This window comes from Drosophila mojavensis, unplaced genomic scaffold (assembly GCF_018153725.1).
Source record: "Drosophila mojavensis isolate 15081-1352.22 unplaced genomic scaffold, ASM1815372v1 contig_74, whole genome shotgun sequence".
NCBI classification, from domain to species: domain Eukaryota; kingdom Metazoa; phylum Arthropoda; class Insecta; order Diptera; family Drosophilidae; genus Drosophila; species Drosophila mojavensis.
In genome coordinates this window covers 1,685,806-1,711,342 of record NW_025318899.1, presented here as the reverse complement: position 1 = coordinate 1,711,342, position 25,537 = coordinate 1,685,806, and the positions used below count along the sequence as shown (strand labels likewise).

At 40.5% G+C, this 25,537-nt stretch overlaps 7 protein-coding genes across 10 annotated transcripts; 3 read left to right on the top strand and 4 right to left on the bottom strand.

The window, feature by feature from the left end:
* Window positions 1–426: 426 nt before the first annotated feature.
* LOC6586565 (ero1-like protein) lies at window positions 427–3,717 on the top strand. Its single transcript, XM_002012140.4, has 5 exons — window positions 427–960; window positions 1,027–1,293; window positions 2,090–2,772; window positions 2,837–3,145; window positions 3,397–3,717. The coding sequence occupies exons 1-5, from the start codon at window positions 811–813 to the stop codon at window positions 3,446–3,448; spliced, it is 1,461 nt and encodes a 486-aa protein (XP_002012176.1). The 5' UTR covers window positions 427–810; the 3' UTR covers window positions 3,449–3,717.
* Window positions 3,718–4,309: 592 nt separating this feature from the next.
* Window positions 4,310–5,580, top strand: LOC6586564 (cilia- and flagella-associated protein 298). Its single transcript, XM_002012139.1, has 4 exons — window positions 4,310–4,684; window positions 4,752–5,021; window positions 5,085–5,201; window positions 5,563–5,580. The coding sequence occupies exons 1-4, from the start codon at window positions 4,310–4,312 to the stop codon at window positions 5,578–5,580; spliced, it is 780 nt and encodes a 259-aa protein (XP_002012175.1).
* Window positions 5,581–6,317: 737 nt separating this feature from the next.
* LOC6586563 lies at window positions 6,318–9,929 on the bottom strand. The gene is made up of 8 exons (XM_002012138.4): window positions 9,366–9,929; window positions 9,097–9,307; window positions 8,263–8,347; window positions 7,846–8,048; window positions 7,613–7,779; window positions 7,261–7,555; window positions 6,816–6,953; window positions 6,318–6,759 (listed from the first exon to the last, which is right to left on the bottom strand). Exons 1-8 carry the CDS (start codon window positions 9,509–9,511, stop codon window positions 6,427–6,429), a joined length of 1,578 nt encoding a protein of 525 aa, XP_002012174.1. The 5' UTR covers window positions 9,512–9,929; the 3' UTR covers window positions 6,318–6,426.
* Window positions 9,930–10,460: 531 nt separating this feature from the next.
* On the bottom strand, window positions 10,461–15,041 carry LOC6586562 (protein tipE). 2 transcript variants are annotated; one of them, XM_002012137.4, is made up of 5 exons: window positions 14,482–15,041; window positions 14,076–14,271; window positions 13,838–14,011; window positions 13,540–13,776; window positions 10,461–11,256 (listed from the first exon to the last, which is right to left on the bottom strand). In XM_002012137.4, the coding sequence occupies exons 1-5, from the start codon at window positions 14,723–14,725 to the stop codon at window positions 11,211–11,213; spliced, it is 897 nt and encodes a 298-aa protein (XP_002012173.1). In that variant the 5' UTR covers window positions 14,726–15,041; the 3' UTR covers window positions 10,461–11,210. The 2 variants fall into 2 exon arrangements, with proteins under 2 accessions (XP_002012173.1, XP_015015896.1); XM_015160410.3 differs by lacking the exon at window positions 10,461–11,256 and adding an exon at window positions 12,750–13,203.
* Window positions 15,042–15,070: 29 nt separating this feature from the next.
* Window positions 15,071–20,703, bottom strand: LOC6586561. Of its 2 annotated transcripts, none has more exons than XR_006357732.1 (2): window positions 19,949–20,703; window positions 15,071–15,766 (listed from the first exon to the last, which is right to left on the bottom strand). XR_006357732.1 is itself a non-coding variant. In XM_002012136.4 (2 exons), the coding sequence occupies exon 1, from the start codon at window positions 17,609–17,611 to the stop codon at window positions 16,265–16,267; it is 1,347 nt and encodes a 448-aa protein (XP_002012172.1). In that variant the 5' UTR covers window positions 17,612–18,487; the 3' UTR covers window positions 15,071–15,766; window positions 16,255–16,264. The 2 variants fall into 2 exon arrangements, 1 of the variants encoding a protein (XP_002012172.1); XM_002012136.4 differs by lacking the exon at window positions 19,949–20,703 and adding an exon at window positions 16,255–18,487.
* On the bottom strand, window positions 18,584–19,144 carry LOC6586890 (V-type proton ATPase subunit e). The gene has a single exon (XM_002012459.4). It carries the CDS (start codon window positions 18,998–19,000, stop codon window positions 18,743–18,745), a length of 258 nt encoding a protein of 85 aa, XP_002012495.1. The 5' UTR covers window positions 19,001–19,144; the 3' UTR covers window positions 18,584–18,742.
* A 9-nt stretch (window positions 20,704–20,712) lies between the features above and the next one.
* Window positions 20,713–25,084, top strand: LOC6586559 (protein tipE). 2 transcript variants are annotated; one of them, XM_002012134.4, is made up of 3 exons: window positions 20,713–20,807; window positions 22,053–24,623; window positions 24,928–25,084. In XM_002012134.4, exons 2-3 carry the CDS (start codon window positions 23,317–23,319, stop codon window positions 24,989–24,991), a joined length of 1,371 nt encoding a protein of 456 aa, XP_002012170.1. In that variant the 5' UTR covers window positions 20,713–20,807; window positions 22,053–23,316; the 3' UTR covers window positions 24,992–25,084. The 2 variants fall into 2 exon arrangements, with proteins under 2 accessions (XP_002012170.1, XP_015015895.1); XM_015160409.3 differs by lacking the exon at window positions 20,713–20,807 and having other exon boundaries at window positions 21,956–24,623.
* Window positions 25,085–25,537: the final 453 nt, after the last annotated feature.

Genomic DNA, 25,537 nt, shown 5'->3' with positions numbered 1-25,537 from the left:
GAAAAGAACTCGATTTGCATATTGAGGATCATGTAAAAAGGGGCTGAGGGCTTGTCATGGGAACAAAAGATGAATGCTTTATCAGTGAATAGATGCAAATCAATATTTGATGTAATTAATTAATATCATCAAAAATAGAAAAACAACAATATTAACATTTATCAATCAATTTCAAGACAATTCAATCAATATCTATGCAAATCAAACAATTAATTACAGTGTAAAATGTAAGAAAGCCCTAAGAATATGATTTCAATTTAGAATCGGTACGGCGTTCGGTTGGTAATTAAATAAAAAAAACTATAAACATATATAAATGTATTAAAAAATAATTCAATCGATATCTATGCCACTAAAACATTTTATAACAATGTAAAATTGACCAAATAATTAAGATTATAGTTTAAATATGGAAGTAACACTTAAATCCTGTAGTTTTTGACAATCAAAATTCATAATGTATTCTCCACAAAAAACAAAAATATAAAATCTTCAATGTTTCTCTTGTAGCTTTTGAATGTAACGGCTTGGGACTGATGATTGATCGGCTTGACTTGATGTGGCAACACCATCCAGCAGCGCTGCCATTTGAATGGCAAGAAAGTATCGATGCCTTTAGCAGAGCATAGAACAATTATATATCGATATTAATATACGTACGTGTCCAAAATCAGCTGCGTCGTAGCAAACAAACAATGCGGTGAATAAATACCTCGTAACTGGCTATATTAACGAATCAATATACTGACGAAATCAGTGGGAGTAAGTTGGGAAAAAAAGCCAACTAGTAGCAGAGCAATTACAACAACAATGACAACCACACACAAATTGCGGCGCAATGTTTTAGCCAGCAGCGGCCTAGCAATCGCTTTGCTTGTCCTGTTATATTGGACCGATTTTACTGGAGGCTATTTTGCTGCGCTCGATGACGCTGAAACTCACAAGAATTGTTTCTGTGAGGTAAGGCTTACAAATGAATCATGCAGCTCTATATAAGCACACTAAATATGTATGTTCATTCTGCAGCTCGAGGGCTCCATCAACGATTGCAGCTGCGATGTGGACACTGTTGATCATTTCAATAACATGAAAGTCTATCCGCGACTTCAGAGTTTGCTAGTGAAGAACTTCTTTCGATTCTACAAGGTTAATTTGAAGCAGGACTGTCCCTTCTGGCCGGATGACAGTCGCTGTGCCATACGTTTTTGCCAGGTGGAAAACTGCGAGGAGCAAGCCATACCGGAGGGCATAAAGGATCAATCAGAGCATCGTGATAAGGCGGCTTCATTTAAGGTGGGTTTATATATATATATAAAATAATATACATAAGAGTATGGGCCGTCGCGCGTTTCAAGTAACTATAAACGATTAACAGCTACGTTGCTTCTACAGTGAAAGTTGCCTAAAAGAAATGTCTTCTGCTCTTACTATAGTGAAAGTTGTCCTAAAGTTTTATAGAGAGGGTTCTTGTAGGGAAGTTATCAATGTGTCTACTAAATCTGTTGTATATATTGATAACATATCTTATATTGATAATATTTTATTATCACAAACTAACAAAAGATTAAGTTAAAGTATTGTTTATTTATATGTTATAGGTAAAATTTAAGTAAATCCATTCAAATCCTATATCATAGGGTTTCGTTCCTTAAAGAATGTTTTAATTAAAACCAACTGTTGGTTTTAAGAAAGTTCACGGTATCTCCATTTTTGTTATCAACAGAAAGTTTAATTGAGTTTTGACAGACCATTTCCCTTAAGTAACAATATTTATTTATTATCTCGCTACTCTTTTGGATGAATTGTCATAAATTCCACTCATTATCTATAAATATACCACTCAATGAATGAACGTGTCTGAAAGATACAGTATACTTATAGTATATATCATCAGTGCTTGACAATTGGCCCGAATATGACGTGGCTTATTGACACAGATGTTAAGAGTTCAATGGGATTCGCCACATTATGAGACCCGCCTACCTTTAAGAGCTTGTCTATAAGATTATTGCATCACTATTTACACAGCTGCAGAGCTAAGAATATTCTCTCATTTGACTTCCTTATTAACTGATCTGTATTTATGTAGTACACCCGTGAGGCACAGCTGGAGAAAGGCTGCTCGGATGCGGAGGATTTCGATAGTGCTTTGGGTTTCCTGGACACGAGCATCAGTGATCAGGCTCATAAGGAGTTCGAATTGTGGGCCATGCACGATGAAGCCGAGGAAGATTTTTGCATTGTCGACGATCATGACGTGGATGCACAGTATGTGGACTTATTGTTGAATCCGGAACGTTATACGGGCTATAAGGGCGATTCGGCACATCGCATCTGGAAGAGCATCTATTTGGAGAACTGCTTTGGTGGCAACAACGAGACGGCCAATAAATTTTCCAGTTATATGCCCCACATGGAGTTGCGCGACGTCTGCTTGGAGCAACGGGCCTTCTATCGCATCATCTCCGGATTACACTCAAGCATCAACATACACCTGTGCTCGAAATATTTGTTGTCCGAGACAAAAGATTTTCTAGATCCGCAAGGCATCTGGGGACCCAATGTGAAGGAGTTCAAGCGTCGCTTCAGTCCAGAAACAACTAACGGCGAAGGCCCACACTGGCTCCGCAATTTGTATTTCATTTATCTAGTCGAATTAAGAGCTTTGGCAAAGGCAGCGCCGTATTTGAGGCGCGAGAACTATTATACGGGCATTGCCGAGGAGGATGAGGAAGTAAAGCTGGCCATGCACGATATGCTGACGGTCATAGAGTAAGTAGAGCTAAGTTCTATAAGTGATATAGAGCAGATATCATATATATGCATCTCATTACAGATCCTTCCAATCCCACTTTAATGAGAATGCCCTGTTCAGCAGCGGCATAGCCTCGATTAAATTCAAAAATGATTACAAAGAGAAATTTCGAAATATCTCACGTATTATGGATTGTGTTGGCTGTGATAAGTGCAAGCTTTGGGGCAAACTGCAGACGCAAGGTCTGGGCACCGCACTCAAGATACTCTACTCGGAAAAACTGAATTTGGCAACGGAAAGCGGGATATGGGATAAACCGCACATCGAGGCGGATCCCATATTCCGATTGTCGCGCACGGAAATTGTAGCGCTCTTCAATGCCTTTGGCAGGTTAGTTTTTATCCCTTGAAAGTGTATATTGTATATATATATATTGTGTATATTGGCTAAGTGATAATATATATGTGTCAAGAGTAAGAGAATCTACTCAAGTATTCCTAATCCGACATTTGATGCTAAATATGTTAAAATACTAGATCGTCACGGAATATAGGGTATTGCTTAGCCGACCCAAGCCCACACACACTTTCTGTATAACATTTGTGCATGTCACTAATTAATGTGTATTTGTTCCCTTTCAGATTATCGAACAGTATATACGAGATGGAAAACTTCCGACGTGTACTCAGATAGCCAGATATACAGTGAAACGCCCCTTTAAAGCACGGCACACGTAAAAATTCCCCACATTTCGAGTTCTCTCTTCCTCGTACGGATGCTCAAAGACTTTTAGTTAATTGATGCGCACATCTATTTAGACATAATTTATTGATGGATCTGATTAAGGCCGGTTTCCCTCCAAAATAGTTACGAGCAGCAGTCAGAGGCTAATCACCATGGACAGCTGCAGTATTGTATATATATACATTGGGAATGCATTAAAAGCGTATACATGTAGGCTACTTGTACTTTACTACCCCCTACCCCCTATTCCTATACTCTATACAGGTGTATATTTTTCCTATTGTAAGTTAGAGTATATTAATTTATTGTGTACTATTGCATACATATTTTTAGGAAACAGTGAAAAAATAAAAAAAATTTCATGTGCAATAATTTTGCTGATTGTTTGAATTCCATGCGTTATTAAAAAAGACCGACAGCGCAATTAAATGGGGAGCAATTAAAAATAATAGTGGTTGCTAATTAACAATAAACAAAAATTCTATTTTCCGCACATTCGAATTCAATCGGCATAACTCGTTAGCGTTGCCATGCCTACCGCGTACTGGCAACGCTGTTAGTGGCGGCCATTCGATAACAATAACAATTATTTCTGACATGTTGCATGGCAACATACAACCGTTACGTTAACTGATCAAGCGTTGCCATGCCAACACCAAGCTGGCAAGGCTGTCAGCACTTTCAGTGACATTCAATAATAATAAATATGTGCTCCTTGTAGCAATTGACGTTGCCTTCAATACAATTGAAAATCTAAACTCGAGAGGTACGGTTTAGGTTTTTAAATAAATTGATATATATTTGTTCAAAATGGTTGTGCTACATGTGAAACGCGGCGATGATCATGTGTTTCTCTACGAGACAAGTGTGAACACGGCTACCGATACCGTTATACGAGAGTTGGTGTCGGTTTTCAATGGCCGCTTAAAAGTTCAGCGTATTTGCATGGAGATGGAGGAGCTGGCCGAACACGGTACCATGTTGCCCGAGCAGATGAGGCAGCTAAACGATGATCAGATTGAGGAGCTACACCTAAAGGATGAATGGGCCGATAAATGCATTCCGATGGGCGGCTTTACCTTCAACAAGGATCCGCTTTGCCGGCGCAACGGTCAGCAGCCAAACGAAGCGATGCGCAAAGTTCTGGAAAAGGCTATGGCTGATGCCAAGGCAATGATAGATAAGGTACATATATATTTATATTGTTCATATGGTCTATGTTTGGGTATATTTAACGTTTCCCATTCAACAGAATTTGTGCAAAACGAACACCGTTTTGACCCTAAAGATCGTTGAGGAGGCTTTGAACATCTTGCGCGGTGCCGTGATGATTGTTTATCCAATGAAGCTGCCACCACATGATACCATTCAAATGGAATTTATCAATATGGAAGATCTGACCGGCACTCAAGCCTCTAAGGAGGTAATTGAGCCGTCCAAGGCACAATTGTGGTTTGCAGGACATCAAGTGTTGCCTGGCAAACTGCTGAAGGATTACTTGGGCAGCAATGATAAGACTAAGGTGATGAGATGAGTTTCAGTTACATTCAGATGCTAAATAGGTATATTTGTTATCTCCTCTTAGGTGGTGGTCAAATTGAATCAGCTAGGCGAGGGTCCACCTGGCAGGGAGCAGGTCGTAAATGAGCAACTGCGTCGTCAAATGATGGCAGCTAACTTTAAGCGTCAGGAGGAGCTCAAGGTAAGTGTCCACTATGCTCGTTTAATAGAGTACGAATTTTTGTGGTGCTTTAGATTGCTGCGTCCATTGGTATTCCAACTTTCATCATTCTAAACTCGGTTTTCTTGCTCGAGCGAGCTTTGAAATGCTTTATTTATTTATTATATACTTTCTATGAGTATGCACTTACATATGTAGGTAAAGTATATATATATATATAAATATCTATAAATGATTTGATAGGTTTAAATAACTTTGTAGAAGTTCAGGTTAAGCCGAGCCACAAAATGTATGCCTTAAGTTAGAGCTTATAAAAAAAAATTAAAAAATTTTCTTGGTTCAAACAATAATATAAGATCTTGATCATATTTCCCCAATTTAGCTTTCTTCAATCATCTGATGTTTCTTGAAAGAAAAATTAAACTGAACTTGATTATTTTGATTATGGTTTTCCAGCCCATATTGTTCATAGATAAATTTCGCATAGGTTAGCTAAACTAGTTGAGAATAAAAGATATTTCATTGTAAATATTGGAATAGCTACTAAATCGAAAATCGTTAACTGTTGATTGAAAATTTGAAGATCCAGGCCGAAGATCATATGCCCTTATTTGTATATCTACTATGTGATTTCAGTGTTCTAGAAACTTGATTTGTCATCTTTTCTCTAAATAAATGCATTTGCCCAAAAAATTATTTTGGTGGCATTTCCCATTTAGGAATCTAGGATCTTATGTATATATATCTATATAGTTATATGGTTCAGCAGATAAATGAATCGAGTTTTTGTCGAGTTTTTTCGTTGGTCTTGTATTACTATATATTCCCTGGATTATATATATGTGTGTGTATGTATATATATATGTATAAATTCTTGTTCTAAATGCAGCTGATTTTGCAAATTCCAAGGCACATCTACTGAACCAAGCGGATTAAATGGGTATATGTATATAGTTGTTGATAATCCTAACTTTAAAGAGGTTAGTTATAAAGCTCTTGAGAATTACATTGAACAGTATTTTCTATAAAAGTAATGTGAATGTTAAGAAAAATCAGATTATATATCTACATAAATATATAAAAAAATGATTTGAAGTAAACTTTTGCAGGTCCCTAAAGATTTGGTAGAGTGTCTTCCGTATAGTGTTTGTTGTTCTTGTTTCGATTTTCAACGTCGTATATATCCTGAGCTCACTTTATAGCTAACCTTCGACTACATACATATATAGACTTGGACTGTATGCATTTAGAGTATAACTAGCGGCTTTTCGGGCACATCACATTTGCTCGCCTTTTCGTCCTGATCTTCAGTGAAATGCTGTTCGGTGGGGCCGGCAGTTGGGCTTAGCGGTATCAAGGATTTGGTGCTGCCAATCATCTCGGGTGTATCGTATGGCAACTGCTGCTGTTCAGGCACCTGCACCACCTCCACCTCAACCACTTGTTGTTGGTCTATTTCAACCACATCGTCATCTGTGTCGTAAACTTGTTCCGGTTGATTGGCGGCTGCATTGCCAAAGCCATCATCATCCGAGTTCTCGCCAGCGCAAACGCAACGCATCTTCGCATCGTCACCCACCTGCATGGGAAGAGTATTTAATGCGCTCCACTATTGCATCTGTAATGCTCGCTCACCTTGACGGACTTTGTTATCACGCACAGCGAAATGGATGAGATTACAAAGAGCACGATTGGCACAATCAGCGAGACGAGCAGCTCACGATAGACCTTATCTAGATCGTAGCGTGCAACTACAAACTCAACATTTGCATCCTGGAAGAGAAATCGTTGAAAATGTTTAGACTGATGGACTGGCAAATACTCTCTTAAGTTTCTCACAGATTTTTATATGGGAACTTTGGGGCCCTGCCTGTTATTTCATTCTCTATCGAAGAGTTATTTTATCCTCATTTGCTACATACACCCGACAACCCTATACTACCCCATTTGTTGGTATCCGCTTCGCCATTGCATGGTCAGTGGCCTTAGCCACACCTGCTGTAAATATTTCTTATGCACCTGCTACGCTGAACTGAAACCTGATCCCCCACCTTGGCTGGTTGGCCAGCTCCTTGGTTACCTTGTTGTAGTAGCATTGATAGCGTGACTGAGCTGTGTTATTATCGCCATCGTTGCCATAGCGGGCCACGAAGTCCTTGCACTCCCCTTTGAGTGTATTGACGCAACCCTCCAGATTGATGAACAGTTTCTTCCAGCTGTAAATGGTTAGATTCGCCTGATTGGGCAGAAACTTTTGCTCTGGATCAACGGCTCGTGTGCTGTTGTCATAGATGGCCCAGAACTGGGTAAAATTCATATAGGGAGCCGGCAGGGTCTCATGATCCAGCAAGGTGCCATTCAAGCAGTCCGTGGCGCTAATGGAAATGCATTTCAATGAAGTTTCTTGCAATTCGATTCTAGATTTTAATTACGTTATGCGATTGTCGGATTCGCGCGTAACTGTTGCACAATTGGTCAACAGATTGCCGTCCTCCTCCTTCCAGAATTCGGTGGGTTCAATGCGTACGCCATGCTCCTTGCCGCGTGCCTCATTGAAGGCCACCGCGTTCTCACAGTCGGCAGCAATTACATTGTCCTCCTGTACGGGCGAATAGTCAAGGAGATTTATAATCGGAGACATTTAGAGAGAGAGAGAGGTACTTACGTGCATGATCAGCGTATTGATATTGGCTGTGGTTATGCGGGAGCAATAGCGATCGCAGCTGAAGGGTCGCTTGATCTTCGTGCAGTGCACGCCATGGCACTCGAAGAAGCCATTCAACTTGGTATTGTCCTTGGCAGAGTTAATTACTGGCCCATCGGGCTTGTGGTGGCACAAAAAGAACTCCGACATGTTCTTGCAGTGACCTGATGAAAGAAGCAGAGATGAAGATGAAAATATGTGAAGAAATACTTAGTTGAACAGAAGTGAAATAGAATTTAATAAGAAATTGAAGAGAAGTTTAAAGATTGGTTAAGAATCCCTTCAGAGTCTAAGCTTAATACTATATGGGACATACAACTATAAAATACATGTATATAATCTCTTATATCGAAAGTAAGATTATATTTAAGTACTCACCATTCGAGCAATTGAATACGCCACGAATGTTGTTGCAGACGGTGCCATTGTTGCAGTTGAACTTGTTCAAGCGATTCAGGTCAATCTGCGAGCGACAGAGGAAAGAGGAAGATGTAGTAAAAAGATTAGATGTTTGCATGTACATTTCCGTTAATGGATCGTAAAGACGCCTTGGCGCCGGACAAATGCTGCAAATACTTCTGACGTATATTTGCCTTCACATTGGATTGGCGGGCTCTGAGTCATCCATTTATTTGCGAATTTCTTTTATTGATGGCTAAAACTACGCAGTGGTTCAGCTTTCTCAAGGAAATGACGTTTTCGTTCGATTTATTTTACGCTTCTAACTTAATGAAGGCATAGAGCTATTAAAGAAACGATTTAAATGCTTTAAATTAGCTATGATTCACACTTGGATTTACATTTTCAAAAGTGATTCAATCTCTACAAATAAACGAAAGGAATTCATTTGAGAATTTCTACTCTACTCTTCAGACTCTATTATGAGTATGGCTTATCATTATGATTTTCTGACTTAAACTTTGCAGTTATTAAAACTTCGTAAGGAAATCATATAGAAAGCTTGAGATACATTTTACAGTGATTCCAGGATCATTCAGGGAATTAAAGGTCTTCATATGTAAAATATTATATTTTATAATGACTTTTGTAAAAACTCTGCGATATTATACATCCTCTTATTTTCAAACGTCCTATTCTCATTTTTATAGAAGGTATTCCCTTTCCCCTGTTGATGGCTCTGCTACTCATTTCCCCAAGAGCTGGAAACCACTCCCATGTCAGTCCTTGCATATTTGATACTCCTCCACTTACCGCAGCACATGAAGTATTGGTCACCCTGGTGCAATTGTTGAGCTGTATATCTGTGCCATTGCGTCGCACCACCGAGTGTATTTGTGGACAAAAGCCGCTGGTGCGTGTTAAGCACCACTCGCCACACGAAGCCCAGGGGCAGTTGTTGGGCATTTGACGATCGACTGTTTGGCACATGACCGGATCCAGCTCAAAGCCTGACTTGAAGGCTCTATAGTGGAAAGAATATATAGGCATAGAGAAAGAGGAGCGAAGAGTGGTTTACTCACTTAAGCGAGGGCGAGTAAATGGCCACACTGAGGTAGACAATGGAGACGCAGGACATCACCATGGTCAGCTGGCACAGGCAAATGGCGCGACAGATGCGCTTGTCCTGCTCGGGTATAAGGCGCGGCTTGTCCTTGCGCCGAGCCATGGCTATGGGTTAGGTAGGACTTGTTGAATTCGAAAGGAACTCAACTTACAACCTTTTCTTTTCTTGACACTTTACCCTATATATATCCTTTTCAAGGTGACTGGGTTGAGGGTGGTTTCGTCTTCTGTTGCCGTCGCTGTTTCCGTTTCAGTTTCTGTTTGATTTGCAGCTATTTGTTTTATTTGTCGGCCAACTGTTTGTTTGTTGTGGGAACTATTTGAGTTGCGTTTGTTTTGGCCAACTTTTGCACTTGCTGTGAATGCTCTTTCCTCCTCCCTTTTCTTTAACGCCCCTTTGCTGCGCTTTTGCTGTGACTTGTGGCGGGGCCCAACACAACACAACAAGTGCCAAAGAGTTCTGTGCGCTGCTATTGACCGCTCGCTTGCAACTGACTGAAGCAGAGGCCGTGCCCGTGCCTGTGCCTGTGTCTGTGCCTGTTCGTCCTGGCGTTGTCCTGTTTTTTAGCCAGGGCTGCTGAAAGCATACTTTTACTTTCGAAACGAAATCGAAAGTACAAGTATGCCAAAACAAACCCTTGGCCCACCGCCCTCCCTAACCCCAACGCCTGCGCAGAGCAAAAGCTTTTGCTCTCACTCTCTTCGACTTTCTCTCTCTCACTCTCTTCAAATAAAAGTCTCTCTTTATGGGTTTTTTAGTTAATTTGTTTATTTGTAATTAGGCCGTTAGCTTTTTTTGTTTTATTAAATTTGTTTATTTGATAAAGACACGTTAAGTAAAAAATGTTTTTTGAAATATTTGTCGGATTTTTTGCTTTTGTTTTTTTATTGGTTTGATTTTAAAAAATTCTCATAAGCAACGTGCGTTATATATCGGTACTGCTATTAAGCTATATATATATGTTAAATATATATATACATATGTATATATATAGATGTATGTATATATATATTTGTTATATATTTCCATTAAGTGTTTCATTATTATATTGTTTGTTTTTTGTTTTTTACATAAGTTTTTTAAAACTATTTCAAAATTTCGCAAATTGTGAATTTGAATGATTGTGGAATATACATATACATATATATATATATGTCATATATATTTGGTTCCGATTTCTGTGGTGTGTGTCTGAATTTATGTAGCTCTAACATATAGAACTCTAATCCCAGTTTGTTTTAGCTAGGTTTACAATCATTTGATTTTTACGGTTTTACGAATTTCTTTTACTTAATTTTTCTTTTTCTTTTTTTATTTTTGTTATTTTTTATGACTACTATCACAATTCTTTTTTGAAAACAAGCATCTTATTTATTTTTGTGTAGAAATTTGAGTTTTATCTAATGGATCTATATATATATGTATATATTATGGAAATGGGGGAGCATCGAGAAGCGTTACAAAAAATAAGCGAAAATTTCTTAAAACTCAAATACTAGTCAAAGATTTCTTATATAGTATATATATATAAAGCATATCAAGTTCTACAAATTGAAAAGTTTTTAACAAAATTAGTTAGAAAATTTTTTTTTGGGTTTGTTAATGCTCCGCTATAAGTAAAGGTGTCCTATATAATAATGGCAGATGGTTTTTCTCTTTTTATTATAGTATATGTATATAAGCTATTTGTATGTCTGTATTTGTCCGTGTGTGTGTATTGGTATAGACTACATAGTTAATTAGCTATTTGTTTAAGGAGTTTCTTTTGTTGGTTTTGTTTAACTAATTTGTATTATTTTTGCTAGTATTCCATTTCATCATCTTCATCACTGTGACACAGAAGTTTGCTAAAAGAATCGATTGGAATCGTAAAGCTATATAGATCAAATGCTAGATTGATTCAGTTAACAAATAAGTTAAAACATGCCAGAGGGTTGGTTCTAAATATGTGTGTGTGGTAGGCCTATGATAGGTACACTCAGAGAAAATGGCAGCGGACATAATTTTCCTATCGAAATATATCTAACTAAGCAACTTGGTTCTAGAGCCTTTGTTTTCGTCTAAACGTATATCAATCTTATAAACTTTTAAAGCTTTTCTAGGCTGGAAAATTCTATTTTATGCAAATATTTAAAAACCTTCAAGTAAAGCTATTAAAAGACGCAAGAAATTTTGAAACATTTTAAACTACTTAAATAGTGTAAAATTTAAATCTTAGATCTAAACCTTTTTCTTTTTCAATGCCAATTTCTAACTAAATAACTCAATTTAGATTAATCCACAAAAAAAAAAAAAAAAAAAAAAAAAAAAAAAAACTAAAAGACTAAAGCTTGAGCTCAGGAATTAGAGTTAATTTCAAACATTTTGCTGCTCATTTGAGGGATATTTTCTCCGAGTGTATTTAGCTAAAAGTAAAACATGCATAAATGATAGACATAGAACTAGCAAATATATTACTAAATCATGCTTGTATATATACTTTAATATTTTGAACTACAATTTTTATATATAAATTTAAATTTCGTTTACTTTTTTGTTCGTCGAATTTAAACTGAGCTTTGTATAGTGAATATTATTTTAAGCCTGGACTAGTGCAGAATTTCTTTTATTTTAGGTAATACTTGAAAGTATGTGAAACATATTTTGAATATATATATAGACATATATCTATGGATACATAAATATGTATGTATACATATATTAAAGTCAACAATATGCATTTTTCTGTTTTGTGCTCTGTTAGTTTAGAAGAAAAAGTCTTGTAGAGAGTTGACAAAATGGGTCTAACTAAACGCCCTTGAGGTGTAGTATGATAGGTAATGTTCTTACAATATGGTGGCTTAGCTTGAAGCTGAGATTAACCAGAAAATATATTTGCTAAGGACACTTCAGAGTAACTTTTTGAAAGAGTTTTTGCTTTTACTTTTGCTATTTGCATTGGGTGTACTGAGCGTGCTGAGATTTGTTTTTGGTTACATAGAGCTTTTTCTTAGATTTATGGTTTTTGTAGAGTCCTACTTCAATTTCATTTTCAAAATTCAGGCACTGTCGCTTTTAGTTATTCAAAATACATTCAAAGTTAAGGACTTTTCCGTATTACATTTCATGCAGTTAACGATCCTGTAAATAATTTAACAAAGAGAAAAGAAAGAAAGAGAAGGAGAGAGAAAAGAAAGAAACACGTAAAAGGCATGAAAAAATCGGTGAATGGGGAACACAAAATTGGGTAAACGAGTCTTACAGTTGTTTCACAAACTAGTGGACTGCAGAATTTCTTTTATTTTAGGTAATACTTGAAAGTATGTGAAACATATTTTGAATATATATATATAGACATATATCTATAGATACATAAATATGTATGTATACATATATTAAAGTCAACAATATGCATTTTTCTGTTTTGTGCTCTGTTAGTTTAGAAGAAAAAGTCTTGTAGAGAGTTGACAAAATGGGTCTAACTAAACGCCCTTGAGGTGTAGTATGATAGGTAATGTTCTTACAATATGGTGGCTTAGCTTGAAGCTGAGATTAACCAGAAAATATATTTGCTAAGGACACTTCAGAGTAACTTTTTGAAAGAGTTTTTGCTTTTACTTTTGCTATTTGCATTGGGTGTACTGAGCGTGCTGAGATTTGTTTTTGGTTACATAGAGCTTTTTCTTAGATTTATGGTTTTTGTAGAGTCCTACTTCAATTTCATTTTCAAAATTCAGGCACTGTCGCTTTTAGTTATTCAAAATACATTCAAAGTTAAGGACTTTTCCGTATTACATTTCATGCAGTTAACGATCCTGTAAATAATTTAACAAAGAGAAAAGAAAGAAAGAGAAGGAGAGAGAAAAGAAAGAAACACGTAAAAGGCATGAAAAAATCGGTGAATGGGGAACACAAAATTGGGTAAACGAGTCTTACAGTTGTTTCACAAACTTAGGATAAGTTAGGGTTATAGCGGCCAATACAGTAAGGTTTAACATGTACAATCGATAACGATAACGATAACTTTTGACAGTTCCAAATACAAGGCACAATGGATTATTATATAAATTTATGGATGTGTGAGAGTGTGTTAGGGGTATTACTACAATACAATACAGGGATTTTGTCTGTTTGGTTTAAATGAGACTCACTCTTCCTTGGTTGGAAACTTTTCGGCGTAAACACGCGAGGACTTATTGCACGCCTTCTCACAGCAGGGGCAATACCAATAGCTCAAGACACCAATTGAAATGGCAAATAGAACATTTGGTATAATCAGCGAGAGCACCAGATGGTACAGGTTATTCTCCCATGAGTAACGCCCGATGACCACTTCCGGATAGGCGCGACTATAGTAGCAGGGAAAAGGCTCGCCAATGTGATTGAAGCTGATGTTAATAGAAGAATGAATTAGTCTCTAGGGAGGCATATAGCTGAAGGTTAACGTACCCATATTGTCTGGCGAAAACGCTACAATTGGTTGTCGGTGGATAGCCGCAACCCTCGGAGTTGATTAAAAACTTTGTGTAGCTAACGTCCCAATTGACGCGCTCCAAGTCTCGAGGATTGCGCTCCCATTCGCTAAAGGGTATTCGCGTATAGTTGACATACAACTGATGGCACCTGGTCGAATGGAAGATTTGATCAAGAATCAAATATATGTATATATGGTGATTAAGCTACTTACTTGGTGAGTGATGAGGTGCAGCCCTCGCGACACGAACTCCAGCTGCAATTCTTGATGCCCTCCGCGTAGATGTGATCGATGACAACGCAGGTCACCGGCACCGGATCGTAGTCGGCAATGATTGTTGAAATTGCGGGATCCACAACAAAGGGTATCAGGAAGAGAAATGTGAACACCGACAAAATGGCAGTCGTACCTAAAGAGAAGGAGAGAATATGAATTAGTTTAGGTATGAAGGAACAAGAAAATAGGAAAGATAAGTGAACGAAGTACAACGGAAGGAAGAACAACGGAAGGAAATACAATAGTAGAAAGGACATCGGAAGGAAGTACAAGAATAGACGAGCAACGGAAGGAAGGGAAAGAGAATCGAGGATTACATTAGTAAAAGGAAAGAACAACTTACCAAGGCACACGGAGGTGTAGAACTTCGCCTTCTCGAGTATGGTATCGATTTCGATCTCCTCTCGCTTGGCCTTAATCGCATCGACGCATCCGCTGCCTGGTCTAACGGGTCCATGTGATTGACACGAGGATCGGCCCGAACGGCTGCTGCTCAGGCTCATTTTGCTGGCCGAGAGCGTTTGTGCCGACTGCGTCGGAGACGTTAGCATCGATGTGGTGGTCGTCAATGTGGAGCTCTTCTTCATGGTTGCTTATGTTTGTCTGTCTGTATGTGTGTGTGTGTGTGTGGATAAAAGTTTTCTTCTATTTTTTGTGTTTTCTATCTCTAAAAGCCTTAAAAATGAACACCGCTAACGTTTGCTGCTCGCTAAGCCTACAACAATAAACAACTTTTTGCCAAGAGATTTTTCTTCTCTGCGCTCTGCTTCTCGATTTCCAATTTTCCTCAAGTTTCTCTCTGCTGCGCCTTTTCGTCTTTCGAAATGGATATTTTATTTATTTTTTGGGTTTAATCTAAGTTTTCTTTTTATTTTTTGTTAAAATTGCGTTGGATTTGTTAATTTTTATCTAAATTTATTTATTTTTTTTTATGTATTTAATTTAGTTTAAGGTTAACTTCTTCTTCATTTTGTTATTTCATAAATCTTCTTAGTTTTGATCACGCATCCCTCCAAACCGTTTGACCATTTGCTGAATTTTGTTTGCCTGCTCCTAAGGGCTGATTCTAGTTCCCTCTGTGAGTGTGTGTGAGTATCTGTGTGAGTGTGTGTGTTTGGGTGCTTGTGTATGTGAGTGCATTGAAGGTATTCCCTATAGATGTTCTTGTTAGTTTTCTTCTTCTTTACTTAACTTAAAGTTAAAGCATCAATCAATCAACCAGGCCATGCCCAACGCTAATTACTCTCAGTAGATGGCGCGCCTCTCTAGCCTATCCCAAAAATAAATAGAAAATCGAATTCAAATATAGAAATTATACTAATATTGTCCTCTCTTCTTCGGTTCTTTGTGTTCGTAACTCGAGAATTGTTCACGTGCCTCGCATGTGGTGTATATAGATATCACTCTATATGTATAGAGTTTTTATATAGTTTTTCGTTTCGTTTTTGTGTTTGCTGTTAGCTCAGGAGTGTCCTTTAGCAAGCTGCGCTCAGGTGTGTGGTCTGTTAGTAGTTCGATGGAAGGATTACAAAGTGTTACTCGATTGTTTACTATGCCCAACTCCATTTATTGCAATGCGAAGACGCCAGTCTGATGAACCGGACTGTCTTCCTGGAGCAGAGGAATGCCTGCAAAGATATAGAAGAGAGACGATTTGAAGAGCAAATCCAAGAAAGGTTTTTAAAGCTTTGATCTAAGAGTTCTTATATGTTATTCCATATTAAAGTAGGTTGGAGTGAGGGGTAGGGGGAGTGTTTATGAAAGATGGTATCCGATTTTGCTTTAAGCAGATTTGAAAACATCTTGAGAAAGGAATAGTACGACATTATTGGGAAATTATTTTTGTAAGAGTGTTTGATAGGACTTTAAACCTAGGATTTCTATGTTTGTGAGATTGCGCCTAAGTCTAAATTAACTAAACATTTTAACGCTACTTGCGCACAGGCTCGCTATAGTGTTTCGCCTAGAGTTGGATCCACTACGAGGTGAACAAGTAACAGTTCATTCGATTTACCCATCGTTTGTCAATTAAGCAATGCAATTTTCCGACGTAGCACAGTGGGCCTAAGTGTGTGTGTTTACCCTAGTTGGAAGAGGCTCTTTATGTTAAGCTTACGTGACGGATCTCATAGGGCCATGACTTCATCGCCACCGCCTCCACCCATGTCACCGTTGGTCGGTGCGCCGACGTTGTTCTTGGACAGAATGGTGTCCGTGTCGACGCAGCCCTTGAAGCGCATCTTGGCATCGTCGCCGACATAGACGGTGCGCTGGCATAGCAGCAGCACCGAGCAGGATACCACGAACAGCACCGACGGCACCACCGACGCGAACACGAACTGGCGATAGGTGACCTCCAGATCGAACCGGGCCACAACAATATCCTTCTTCGATGGCGAATAGAAGCAGGGGAAGCGTGCGCGGGCATTGTGATCGCTGCCATCCCGGCCGAACACCTTCAGGAACTCCTTGCACTCATCCATCAGCGTGTTCACACATCCCTCCAAATTGATCATCAGCTTCGATTCATTCGATATGGTTAAGTCGACGTCGGGCGGAGCTATCTCCGGCACCGGCGTCGCCACCGACACATGCAAATGACTGAGATATGTAAAATTGGTCAAGTCACTAAGCATATTGTGCTCCAGCGTCGATCCGTTGATGCAGTCTACGGCATCCACTCGATCCGAGGTGTTCTTGATGAAGTAGCACGATGTCATGGCCACGTTGTCGCTCGACTCATTCCACACCTCCTCCAAGGTCTCCGCATTGATGGCATTCTGGCACTGCGATAGGTAAACCTTGTCCCCGCTGAGCACCACCACGTTCTTATTCCGGGTGGGTATATCCACGCAGCGTCTATCGCAGTTGTAGGGCGTGCGTATCTTGCGGCAGGTGCCGCGGCTGCACGAGAACAAGCCGCTGATGTCCATGCAGTTGATCTTGCCACGTCGCCCGGAGCACTTGACCGGAGCATCGCTGTTGTGGAACACACACTCAAAGGCGTCCGTTATGTTCAAGCACTGCCCGGCGGTGCAGTTGAAGGTGCCAGTGAGATTCTTGCACTCGTCGTTGATGCAGCGCGCCTTGTCCGCGCGATCCTGATCGATGCCGTAGCACGTCTTGTTCGCCGAGTTCGTGCAGTTCTGGAACGTGAGGTTCGTGCCGTTGCTGCGCAGGTTCACATAGATCTGAATGCAGGCGCCGGAGGTTTTGCTCAGACACCACTCGCCGCAGCTGCCCCACTCGCAGCCCTCCTTGTTGACGGCTCGCGTGGTGGTGCACATGACGGGCGTCGGATCGATGCCGCTCTTGAAGGCACGCGTCGACGGCATATAGATGGCTACGGTCAGATAGACCAACGCCACGGAGCTGAGGACGAGCGTCATTTGGCATATGCAAATTGTGCCACAGATGCGATTGTCCTGTGGCGGCACAATTAGATCCTCGCTGGGCACTTTCTTTTTGCCCATGACTGTAGCTGCGCTTTACTCTACGTTAATCTCGGCCAGAATGTTGTCACACTATCTATCCCTCTCTCTCTCTCGCTCTCGCTCGCCCGCTCGTTCGCTCTCTTTTACTCTCGCTTATGCTAATGCCTCGCGTGCTTGGCCAATTAGTTGCGCTTCATCTTGGCGTGTCCTATCGATTCGCCTTCGCTGTGTGTGTGTCCGTTATATAACCAGATTTAAAGCTCGTGTGTAATGCGCTTGTTTTTTATGTCTTTACTAATCTTTTTTCCTGCAGCTCGCTTAAATTTTACACAATTTGAATCTATTATCGATTTTAGTGACATAAAAGTTTTGTGCGAAAAACTTTCGTTTCTCTTTTTTTTTTTTTTTTTTTTTTTTTTTAACTGTAACTCGTAGCTAGATTAACAACTTAATTATTAGTAATTAACTATTGAACAGATAGTTTATGCTTTTTGCTAATATTCGATTTTAGTTGTAGCAGCTGTGGCATTGCTTTGGCTTTTTTTCCTTTTATTAATTTCTGCTGCTGCCTTTTGGGAACCTCGCCTCGCTTCGCTTTGCACACTTTTCGCACTGAATCGCTGCTGCTGCTGCTGCTAGTGCAGTTCGTATTTTCTCTCAATTGCCGTCGTCGCCATCCTGACCGCCGACAACATGCCGCCAGTTTCAGCCTTGCTCTCATCTATCTCTCTCTCAGGCTCTTTCAACAAATCAAAGCGCTGCGCGCGCATTTTCTATTAACAAACAAGAAATCAATAATCCGCATTCCAAAGCCCTTACGCTCTCTCCTGACCATCTCTTGCGTTGCACTCGCCCTTTGCCTCTTACCGCTGCCAGCTGCTGCTTTCATTGATTAAGCTGAAGCGTGACTGAAACACATGCCACGCCTCCATCTGCTCACGGCCTCTCGGCTGAATGCAGGGCAGGGTCAGCGAGGTGGGCGTTTGTGACGTTCGACTCTATTAATGTGTGTTTACATTGTGTATAAATATATTTATATATTTACTCTACAATTTGCGCTGGAATGCACAATATTAACAAATGTAGTATAATTAATGTATATATAAAAAGATTAGAGATTTAATACGATTATTCATGCTACTCCTCCTGCTCCATATGATCCTCCCTTCGTTAGCCCTCCTTGATGGGCATATTCCAGGAGTCGGCTATGATCTGTATAGCACGCCGACTGAGTCTCGGTCCGATGAGTGGATTCATTTGTGCCATGTAGCAGCACAGCCAGAAAAGCCAACAGCAGCCGGCGGTTAGCATTAGGATGCATTGAATCAGTTGCCTTTGGGGTCCATGGGGCGTAATGATCGAGCCGCCAATGCCAACGGCGGCCCACAGAGAGGTAAAGAATAGAATAGGCAGTACGGCGGCGCCCATGCTTCAATATTTGTTGGGCAGTTCAATTTGTGCAAAGTGACGGCAAATTTACGGCTTTAATTGCAAATTTCACTTGTTGGCTTTGTTAAATATTTCTTTTTAGCTGACTTGCGATTGTTGTTAAAACTATCGATATATTGTTATCTTAGTGAAAGCAACCCTGCTAATAAATAAAAAAGCATAGGGCTGCCAACTTGCTGCAAAGTTGCTATACGATGGGCGGTAAATTTGAATGAGTGGGATTTGTTTGCTTACTGACATTTCTTTGGAAATAAACGTTAAACTATAAATAACTTGCTATTCATTTTAGCTTAACGGTCACTTAAAGGCGTATTTAAAATATATCTATCTATATTGAATATGAGTATCTATATATACACTTATATTTATATATATCTTAAAAGGAAAACCCCCCTTTATTTATTCTATAAAAAACTGTTCTATATGACGCACACTGTAACACATGCAATTTGATTAAATTTACTCACAGTTTATAGCCTATTTATAATTTTAATTTAGCACTTGGCCAACGACTTGTCGAGCATAAAAGCTTTTACAAAATTGATTTAACACACTCTATGGGGAATAATATCCTTTGCCCTTCCGCTTGCCTTTGAGAGGGCCTTCCTTTGTTGACTTACCAGCTAAAGTGACAACTAATAGTCCAGCTGTTAGCTTAGCTGTCTATAAAATATTCACAATAATATGTTTTCCTTCCGTTTTTCCAACTGTTCTCCATTGAATAATCAATGGCAACTGTTATTGAGGAACTTCACAAATGTTTGATTGAGGCGATGTTGCTTATTGTTTGGGTAAAACGTCGAATGCGCTGCTAAGTAGGCAACACTTCTTGCATATCAAAAAGAAGGTCGATTGCATTTTCTTCTACTTTCATTTCTTTTTGTTCTTTCAGTTCTTTTATTTCTTAGAATATGATTCGTTACTCACATGTAAAAAGTTGTGGGTGTTCCATGTATTGAGGTTTATTTACGTTCACACACACACACGCTGGCGGACACACTGAAAGGAGCACATGCGACACACGAACACATACAACTCACAAGCACATACACACGCATACGTAAAGGCGTTTCATAATGGAAATGCAGCACAATTTTTATTATTTTAATATTGCTTAATATAAGTTTGTTAACTTTGAACGCAGTTTTGTTGTTTCTTATTTATTGTAAGGCAGCAAATTTGATTTGATTCGACAATTTTCCTTAGTGATTTTCCAAACAGATGAATACTTTCAGTGCGACGTGCACGGCTCGCGGCTCACATTTTCTCCCTGCTGTTTACGCCACAAAAATATTCTGACATTTCTTCCAATCGAGAGAGCAGCTGTCGCTGGGCGGGCGCATGCGCCTGGCCGTGCCTGTCTTTACGTCATCCATTGGGGTGGTCGCCACTGTTGCTGCTGCTGCTGCTGCTACTGCTACTGCTGCAAGCTTTACATATGAGAGAGAGAGAGAGAGAGAGCTTTGATGTTAGGCTGGCAACGATTCTCGCTAAGCCTCTACGAATTGTTTGGCTCGGCGGCTGCAAAGCTTGCCAGCTGTCGCGCATGCCGCACGCCTTCTCAGTGAGTGTGTTTGTGGGTGTATGAGTGTGCTTGTGTAGCGCAGCACAAAAGCTCAGCTCGTGCTAGAGCTCAGCCAGCGTTCAGCTGCAGCGACGCCAGCAGTGGCAGTCCTTTCGGTGAAGAGTTCAGCCGTCGTCGTTGTCGCTTGTCTCGTTGTCTCTGCCATTTATTGCTGTCGCCTCTTTGTCGGTCGGTCCGAGGCTCTAGCGAAAATGACAAAAAGTGAATATGCTTGAGTATTCGTGTTTGTGTGTGTTTGTGTGCGTTGTTTTCTTTTTTTGTATTTTGAACTTTTGACCCGTACGCGCAATCAGGTCATTAAAAATTGTTTCGAAATACTGTAAATGAGCTCAGGTTCCGTTTGTTTTCTGCTGATTGAAAATGCGTAACCGTAACCTGAACCTTGAGTAAACAGCTACACACGCACACTCCACTGCTGTGTGTCACTGTGTGAGTGCGTGCGACGTCACAGTGGCCACTGGCCAAGCGAGACACTCGTGGCTTAATGTGTTAACCACAACAATGTCATTGGGCAATGTTTGTCATAAAAGAACAGAATTAACCAAACCACACTCGACTTTCTCTCGGCCACCATTTTAATCGGTTGCCCATTTGCTTGCCTGCTTGCCTGTTTTTTTTTTGGCTGGGCTCGAATTGAATCACAAAACGCAAATGAAAAATCGTTTCGTGCAAAGCACGAGGAGTCGCCAAGGCGCCCCCCACTCGCCATGTGCCCCGCTCGCTCAACGAGTCACTGCCATGCCGCATAATATTGTTTGGCATGGTGTCGCCACCTCTCTCCGTCTCCGTATCCCTCTTTCTCTTACTCTATCTCTATCCCATTCACTCTCTGGCCTGCGTGCCAAATGAATTGAAAATTACATGCGGCTCCAATTTTTATATACATATGTAGTTTTTTACACACCCCACTCAACCTATGCAGACGACACTGTTTCTGGAGAGCTACAGGCAACTCCATTGAAGTAGTGTTATTAGTGCCGCCCATGTGAGCTCATTGTCGCCAGTTGTTGGCAACACCTGCTTTCCTTACCTTCCTCACTCTTCTTACCCACACTATGGCCTCGCCTGCAGCAGCTGCTGCTGCTGCTGCTCGGCGGCATATTTCCGTTTCGTAATACAACGGGACACGAGCGTCGCAGTGCTGTGCCCCTGTAAACTTCAGTCAACAGTACCGCTAAGAATAACAAGCACATTTAAATGTACATTCACACACAGACATTTATACATATATATATTTATAAATATGTATAAATATGTATTTCTGTGTAGTTATGCACACAATCGTGGTTACATAAAAATAACAAGCCAATGAAAATGCCAACGCGTTTAATATAAAAAAAAAATACAAGAAGAAGAACAAACGAACGAACTATTTTTAAAGCATTTTTACAAGTGTAAATTAAGCATGTACGCGTCTAACGGCATTTTGAACTCAACCCCCTTTAGCAAATGCTTGCGACGCACAGTGTTTCAGCTGCACGTGGCCGCACGAATAGTGTGAGAAAGCGCAAAGGACAAAGCACAGAGCGAAGAGCGCAGTGAATTAAATGAAGAAAAAAGGCGAAGGAGGAAATAAGTAAAATAATTGCAGAAGAAAAAACAACATTTGTCCGTCCAGCATTATTTTATTTTGCTCCAAATGAAAAGCAACAAAACAAAAGCAACAACAAATGAACTAAATAGCTAAAAGCTAAGCAGCGACTACAACAACAGCAAGCAGAGTGAGAAGCCGTTACTCAAAATTGGGCATAGGCAAACACACACACACACACACACACCTATACACGCGTAAACGAACACACACACACAGACGCCCGCACGTACACATATGCGCAGCCTTTTGCCGCAGTCATAAAATAATCAAGCAAAGTCAAAGAGGAAAGGGTAGAGCAGAAGATAGAGGCGAGGAGCTGCTGCTGTCAAAGCAAAGCAGAGCAGCAAAACGACTGCAACGTCGAATGCTGCTGACGAAACATCTCCGCTGGGACGCATAAAGCAATTAGCAAAGGTTGACAGCACACACATACACATAGACAGCCAAGGCAAGTGTAATAGTGTGCGTGTGTGTGTGAGCCTCTGTGTGGGCCGCTGGTCAGGATTTGCAGAGTGTCCAATGACGGCTAACATGCGTGCTGTGTCGCATCCCTGGATTGTATTTAGACTAATTGCGCACAACAATAACAACAACACCAAGAACAATATCAAGAGCAACAACAACAAATATTGCAGGCAAAATGCTGCTGCTGCTCCACCTGCTCAGCGGTGGCTACTGCTGTGATGAGAGCTGAAGAGGAAGCAATGGAGAGGCAACGACAGCAACTGAAAAAGCAAAAGCAAAAACGTAACACGTACTCGACTCGCCCTGTGATATAACTGCACCGTAGTTGTAACCGTTTAAATAGTAGCTCATAGTTATCGTTAATCGATAAATAGCTTAAGCTAAGCAGCGCCCGGCTACACTTGGATTGAAGCTGACTGCGCGTGCACTCAGTAATTAAAATAAATCTATACAAATAATTAGAAGTAATTAAGTAAATATATATATAGTAAATATATATAATTATACATCACACACTTTGCCTGCCTGCCTGCCCCCCTCTCTCGCGCTCCAATAACTTTTTGCTGCCTGCCTGCCCCGCCAGACCTTGCGCCATTTGAGTGTAACTAGACCGGATATCGATAGCGATTAATCGATTGAAACAGCCACAGTATGGGAGATGAGCACGAGAAACGCACCACCAAGGAGAAGCTGCTCTTCTATACGACGGCATTTTTCATACTCCTCGGCACGTTTAGCCTGTTCGCGTTTCTGTTTCTGGTTCCGTTCGTGATTGAGCCGGCCTTCACGACGATCTTCATGCAGTTCGAGGAGGTGCCGGCGCTGTGTGAGACCTACGATACGGAAATCTATTTTGGAGCCAAGAACTGCTCGTGGTCGTCGTGCCGTGAGGGCTGCACCAAGGACATCTACACGTGCACACAGATTCGCGTCAATTATCGCCTCAATCTCTACAATTTCACGGACGAGTTCAACTTCACGGAATATCACATCAATTTACGTGAAGCCGAACGTATTCTGCCGCCTGTGAAGCGCACGGATCGCTACGAGCGTGCGTTGAGGGACTACGAGTACGATGGTCTGGTTGGGAATAGCATTGACATGGATGTGGACAGCACCGGTTCCATGGCCACGAATCAATTCGAGCAGATGAAGTTCGGGGATGCCGATGGCTCCAATGGCTATTTGATAGAGGATTCGGAATCGGATACAGATGATGCTGTGAACACAATGATCACTGGCGAGCGACGCCCCTTCGACGAGATCTCTGAGCTGAACGAGGGACTCATGGGCCTCAATTCGACCTACTACTATGTGGGTGCCCGGTTGTTTCCCAATGTCAAGGGCTGTGGCTATCCGCCCATGCTGAACTGTACAATTTGGCTAAAGCGCTATATGAGGATCGGAATTAAGTTTCCTTGCTATTACTCGAAGGTGGATCCCAGTTTGGTGATCAGCGATCTGGACTATTGGCAGAATACGCTAAACTTGGTCTACTCGATGGCCATACCCATTCCATCGTTCATCATTTCGGTCATCTATCTGACCTATGCCTACTTTAAGATCTACAATGAGGATGAGGAGACGGCGCCGCTCGACAAGAACGCCGAGGACATGGACATCGATGATATCGATGCTGTTGATGATAGCGATGGAGCAGTTCTGGCTGACAATGCAGCTGGCAGTCAGATTGTTAACATGGACTCCACGACCAATGATAGCTGCCTGGAGGGTGTCCTGCCCAATGGTGGGCCCGGCATGACCAGGTGCATATCCCAGGGTGGCTCGATAACCACTCAATCCGGCCACTACATCGCCCAGTCTCCAGCGGGCTCACAAATGACGCCCAACTCGGAGATCAATTCGTTCGGCCATCAGCTGAAGGTGCAAATGGCCGATGAATTGTCTAGAGATTCGCTAGAAAATGGCGTCCTCTCAACATCTAACTCAGTGCAAGGGTAAGACTAGGCTAATGGATATATTTACAAATTTGTTTAATGAAAATAGTTGAATGCTCATGTTTTGAATCATGAAACTATTTTGTTTTGTTCATGGTTCGATTTCGTTTATGGTCAATTTTTCGTATATTCAATGATAGGGTTCATAGAACAGGTTCTGCAGATCACTTAAAAGGCTCGTGTTTAAACTGGTTCACTTAATACTAAATGAATTGGTTCGGCTCATGAGCCGTATATATAAAAGCCGCTAAAATTAATTCACAGAGTGCTTTCCATTCACTTTCTTTATTTGGTTTAATTTCAGAAACTTGAGCAAGACGATGACGACGAGTATCTCAACTCCCCCTGGGCCGACAGCGGCAGTCTGAAACGTCAGGCGCATGGTCTGGAAAATGTTAGATTCCGATTCGGAAAATGAACCGCTGCTCGACTAGCGGTTCCATGCAGCAAGCAAAAACAAATAAAAAAAACCAAAGTATTTCTACCCAAAACAATCGACAAACAATGCATGTAAATGCGAAACGAACCTGAATACCTTCAGAGCTGTTAGAGACACACTTAAAACTATGATATAGACATATACATATGTATATATATAGATATACATATATATATTTACCTTATGAATCACTGAACACTCACGCAACTGCAGTTATATAATTCTTTTATGATAGATCGAACGATAATATTTTCAAATAAGCTTTCAAAAATATACACATACACTCACACTTAACAATTTCAAAATTAACGGTACATTGTAGTATTCACTCTATTCACTATATGAAAAATGAATAATGAATATTATGAATATACAACAAAGAGAAATACAGAAGTACAGAAGCTTAGCAACAGAAAATGAAGAGAAGGAAAAACGAGAAATGGAAGGACGATGGGAGGTAGTGTTACTAGATGAG

Coding starts and splice junctions, on each gene's coding strand:
- LOC6586890 (XM_002012459.4), bottom strand. CDS start 19,000: ATGGGCGCCGCCGTACTGCCTATTCTATTCTTTACCTCTCTGTGGGCC.
- LOC6586561 (XM_002012136.4), bottom strand. CDS start 17,611: ATGGGCAAAAAGAAAGTGCCCAGCGAGGATCTAATTGTGCCGCCACAG.
- LOC6586563 (XM_002012138.4), bottom strand. CDS start 9,511: ATGGCTCGGCGCAAGGACAAGCCGCGCCTTATACCCGAGCAGGACAAG. Junction 9,308..9,365: donor ATTTACTCGCCCTCGCTTAA/GTGAGTAAACCA, acceptor TTTCCACTATAG/AGCCTTCAAGTCAGGCTTTG. Junction 7,556..7,612: donor GAATCCGACAATCGCATAAC/GTAATTAAAATC, acceptor CATTTCCATTAG/CGCCACGGACTGCTTGAATG.
- LOC6586564 (XM_002012139.1), top strand. CDS start 4,310: ATGGTTGTGCTACATGTGAAACGCGGCGATGATCATGTGTTTCTCTAC. Junction 4,685..4,751: donor CCAAGGCAATGATAGATAAG/GTACATATATAT, acceptor CCCATTCAACAG/AATTTGTGCAAAACGAACAC. Junction 5,022..5,084: donor GCAGCAATGATAAGACTAAG/GTGATGAGATGA, acceptor ATCTCCTCTTAG/GTGGTGGTCAAATTGAATCA.
- LOC6586565 (XM_002012140.4), top strand. CDS start 811: ATGACAACCACACACAAATTGCGGCGCAATGTTTTAGCCAGCAGCGGC. Junction 961..1,026: donor ACAAGAATTGTTTCTGTGAG/GTAAGGCTTACA, acceptor TTCATTCTGCAG/CTCGAGGGCTCCATCAACGA. Junction 1,294..2,089: donor ATAAGGCGGCTTCATTTAAG/GTGGGTTTATAT, acceptor GTATTTATGTAG/TACACCCGTGAGGCACAGCT.
- LOC6586562 (XM_015160410.3), bottom strand. CDS start 14,725: ATGAAGAAGAGCTCCACATTGACGACCACCACATCGATGCTAACGTCT. Junction 14,272..14,481: donor CTACACCTCCGTGTGCCTTG/GTAAGTTGTTCT, acceptor CCTTCTCTTTAG/GTACGACTGCCATTTTGTCG. Junction 13,204..13,539: donor AAGTTTCCAACCAAGGAAGA/GTGAGTCTCATT, acceptor AATTATTTACAG/GATCGTTAACTGCATGAAAT.
- LOC6586559 (XM_002012134.4), top strand. CDS start 23,317: ATGGGAGATGAGCACGAGAAACGCACCACCAAGGAGAAGCTGCTCTTC. Junction 24,624..24,927: donor ACATCTAACTCAGTGCAAGG/GTAAGACTAGGC, acceptor GTTTAATTTCAG/AAACTTGAGCAAGACGATGA.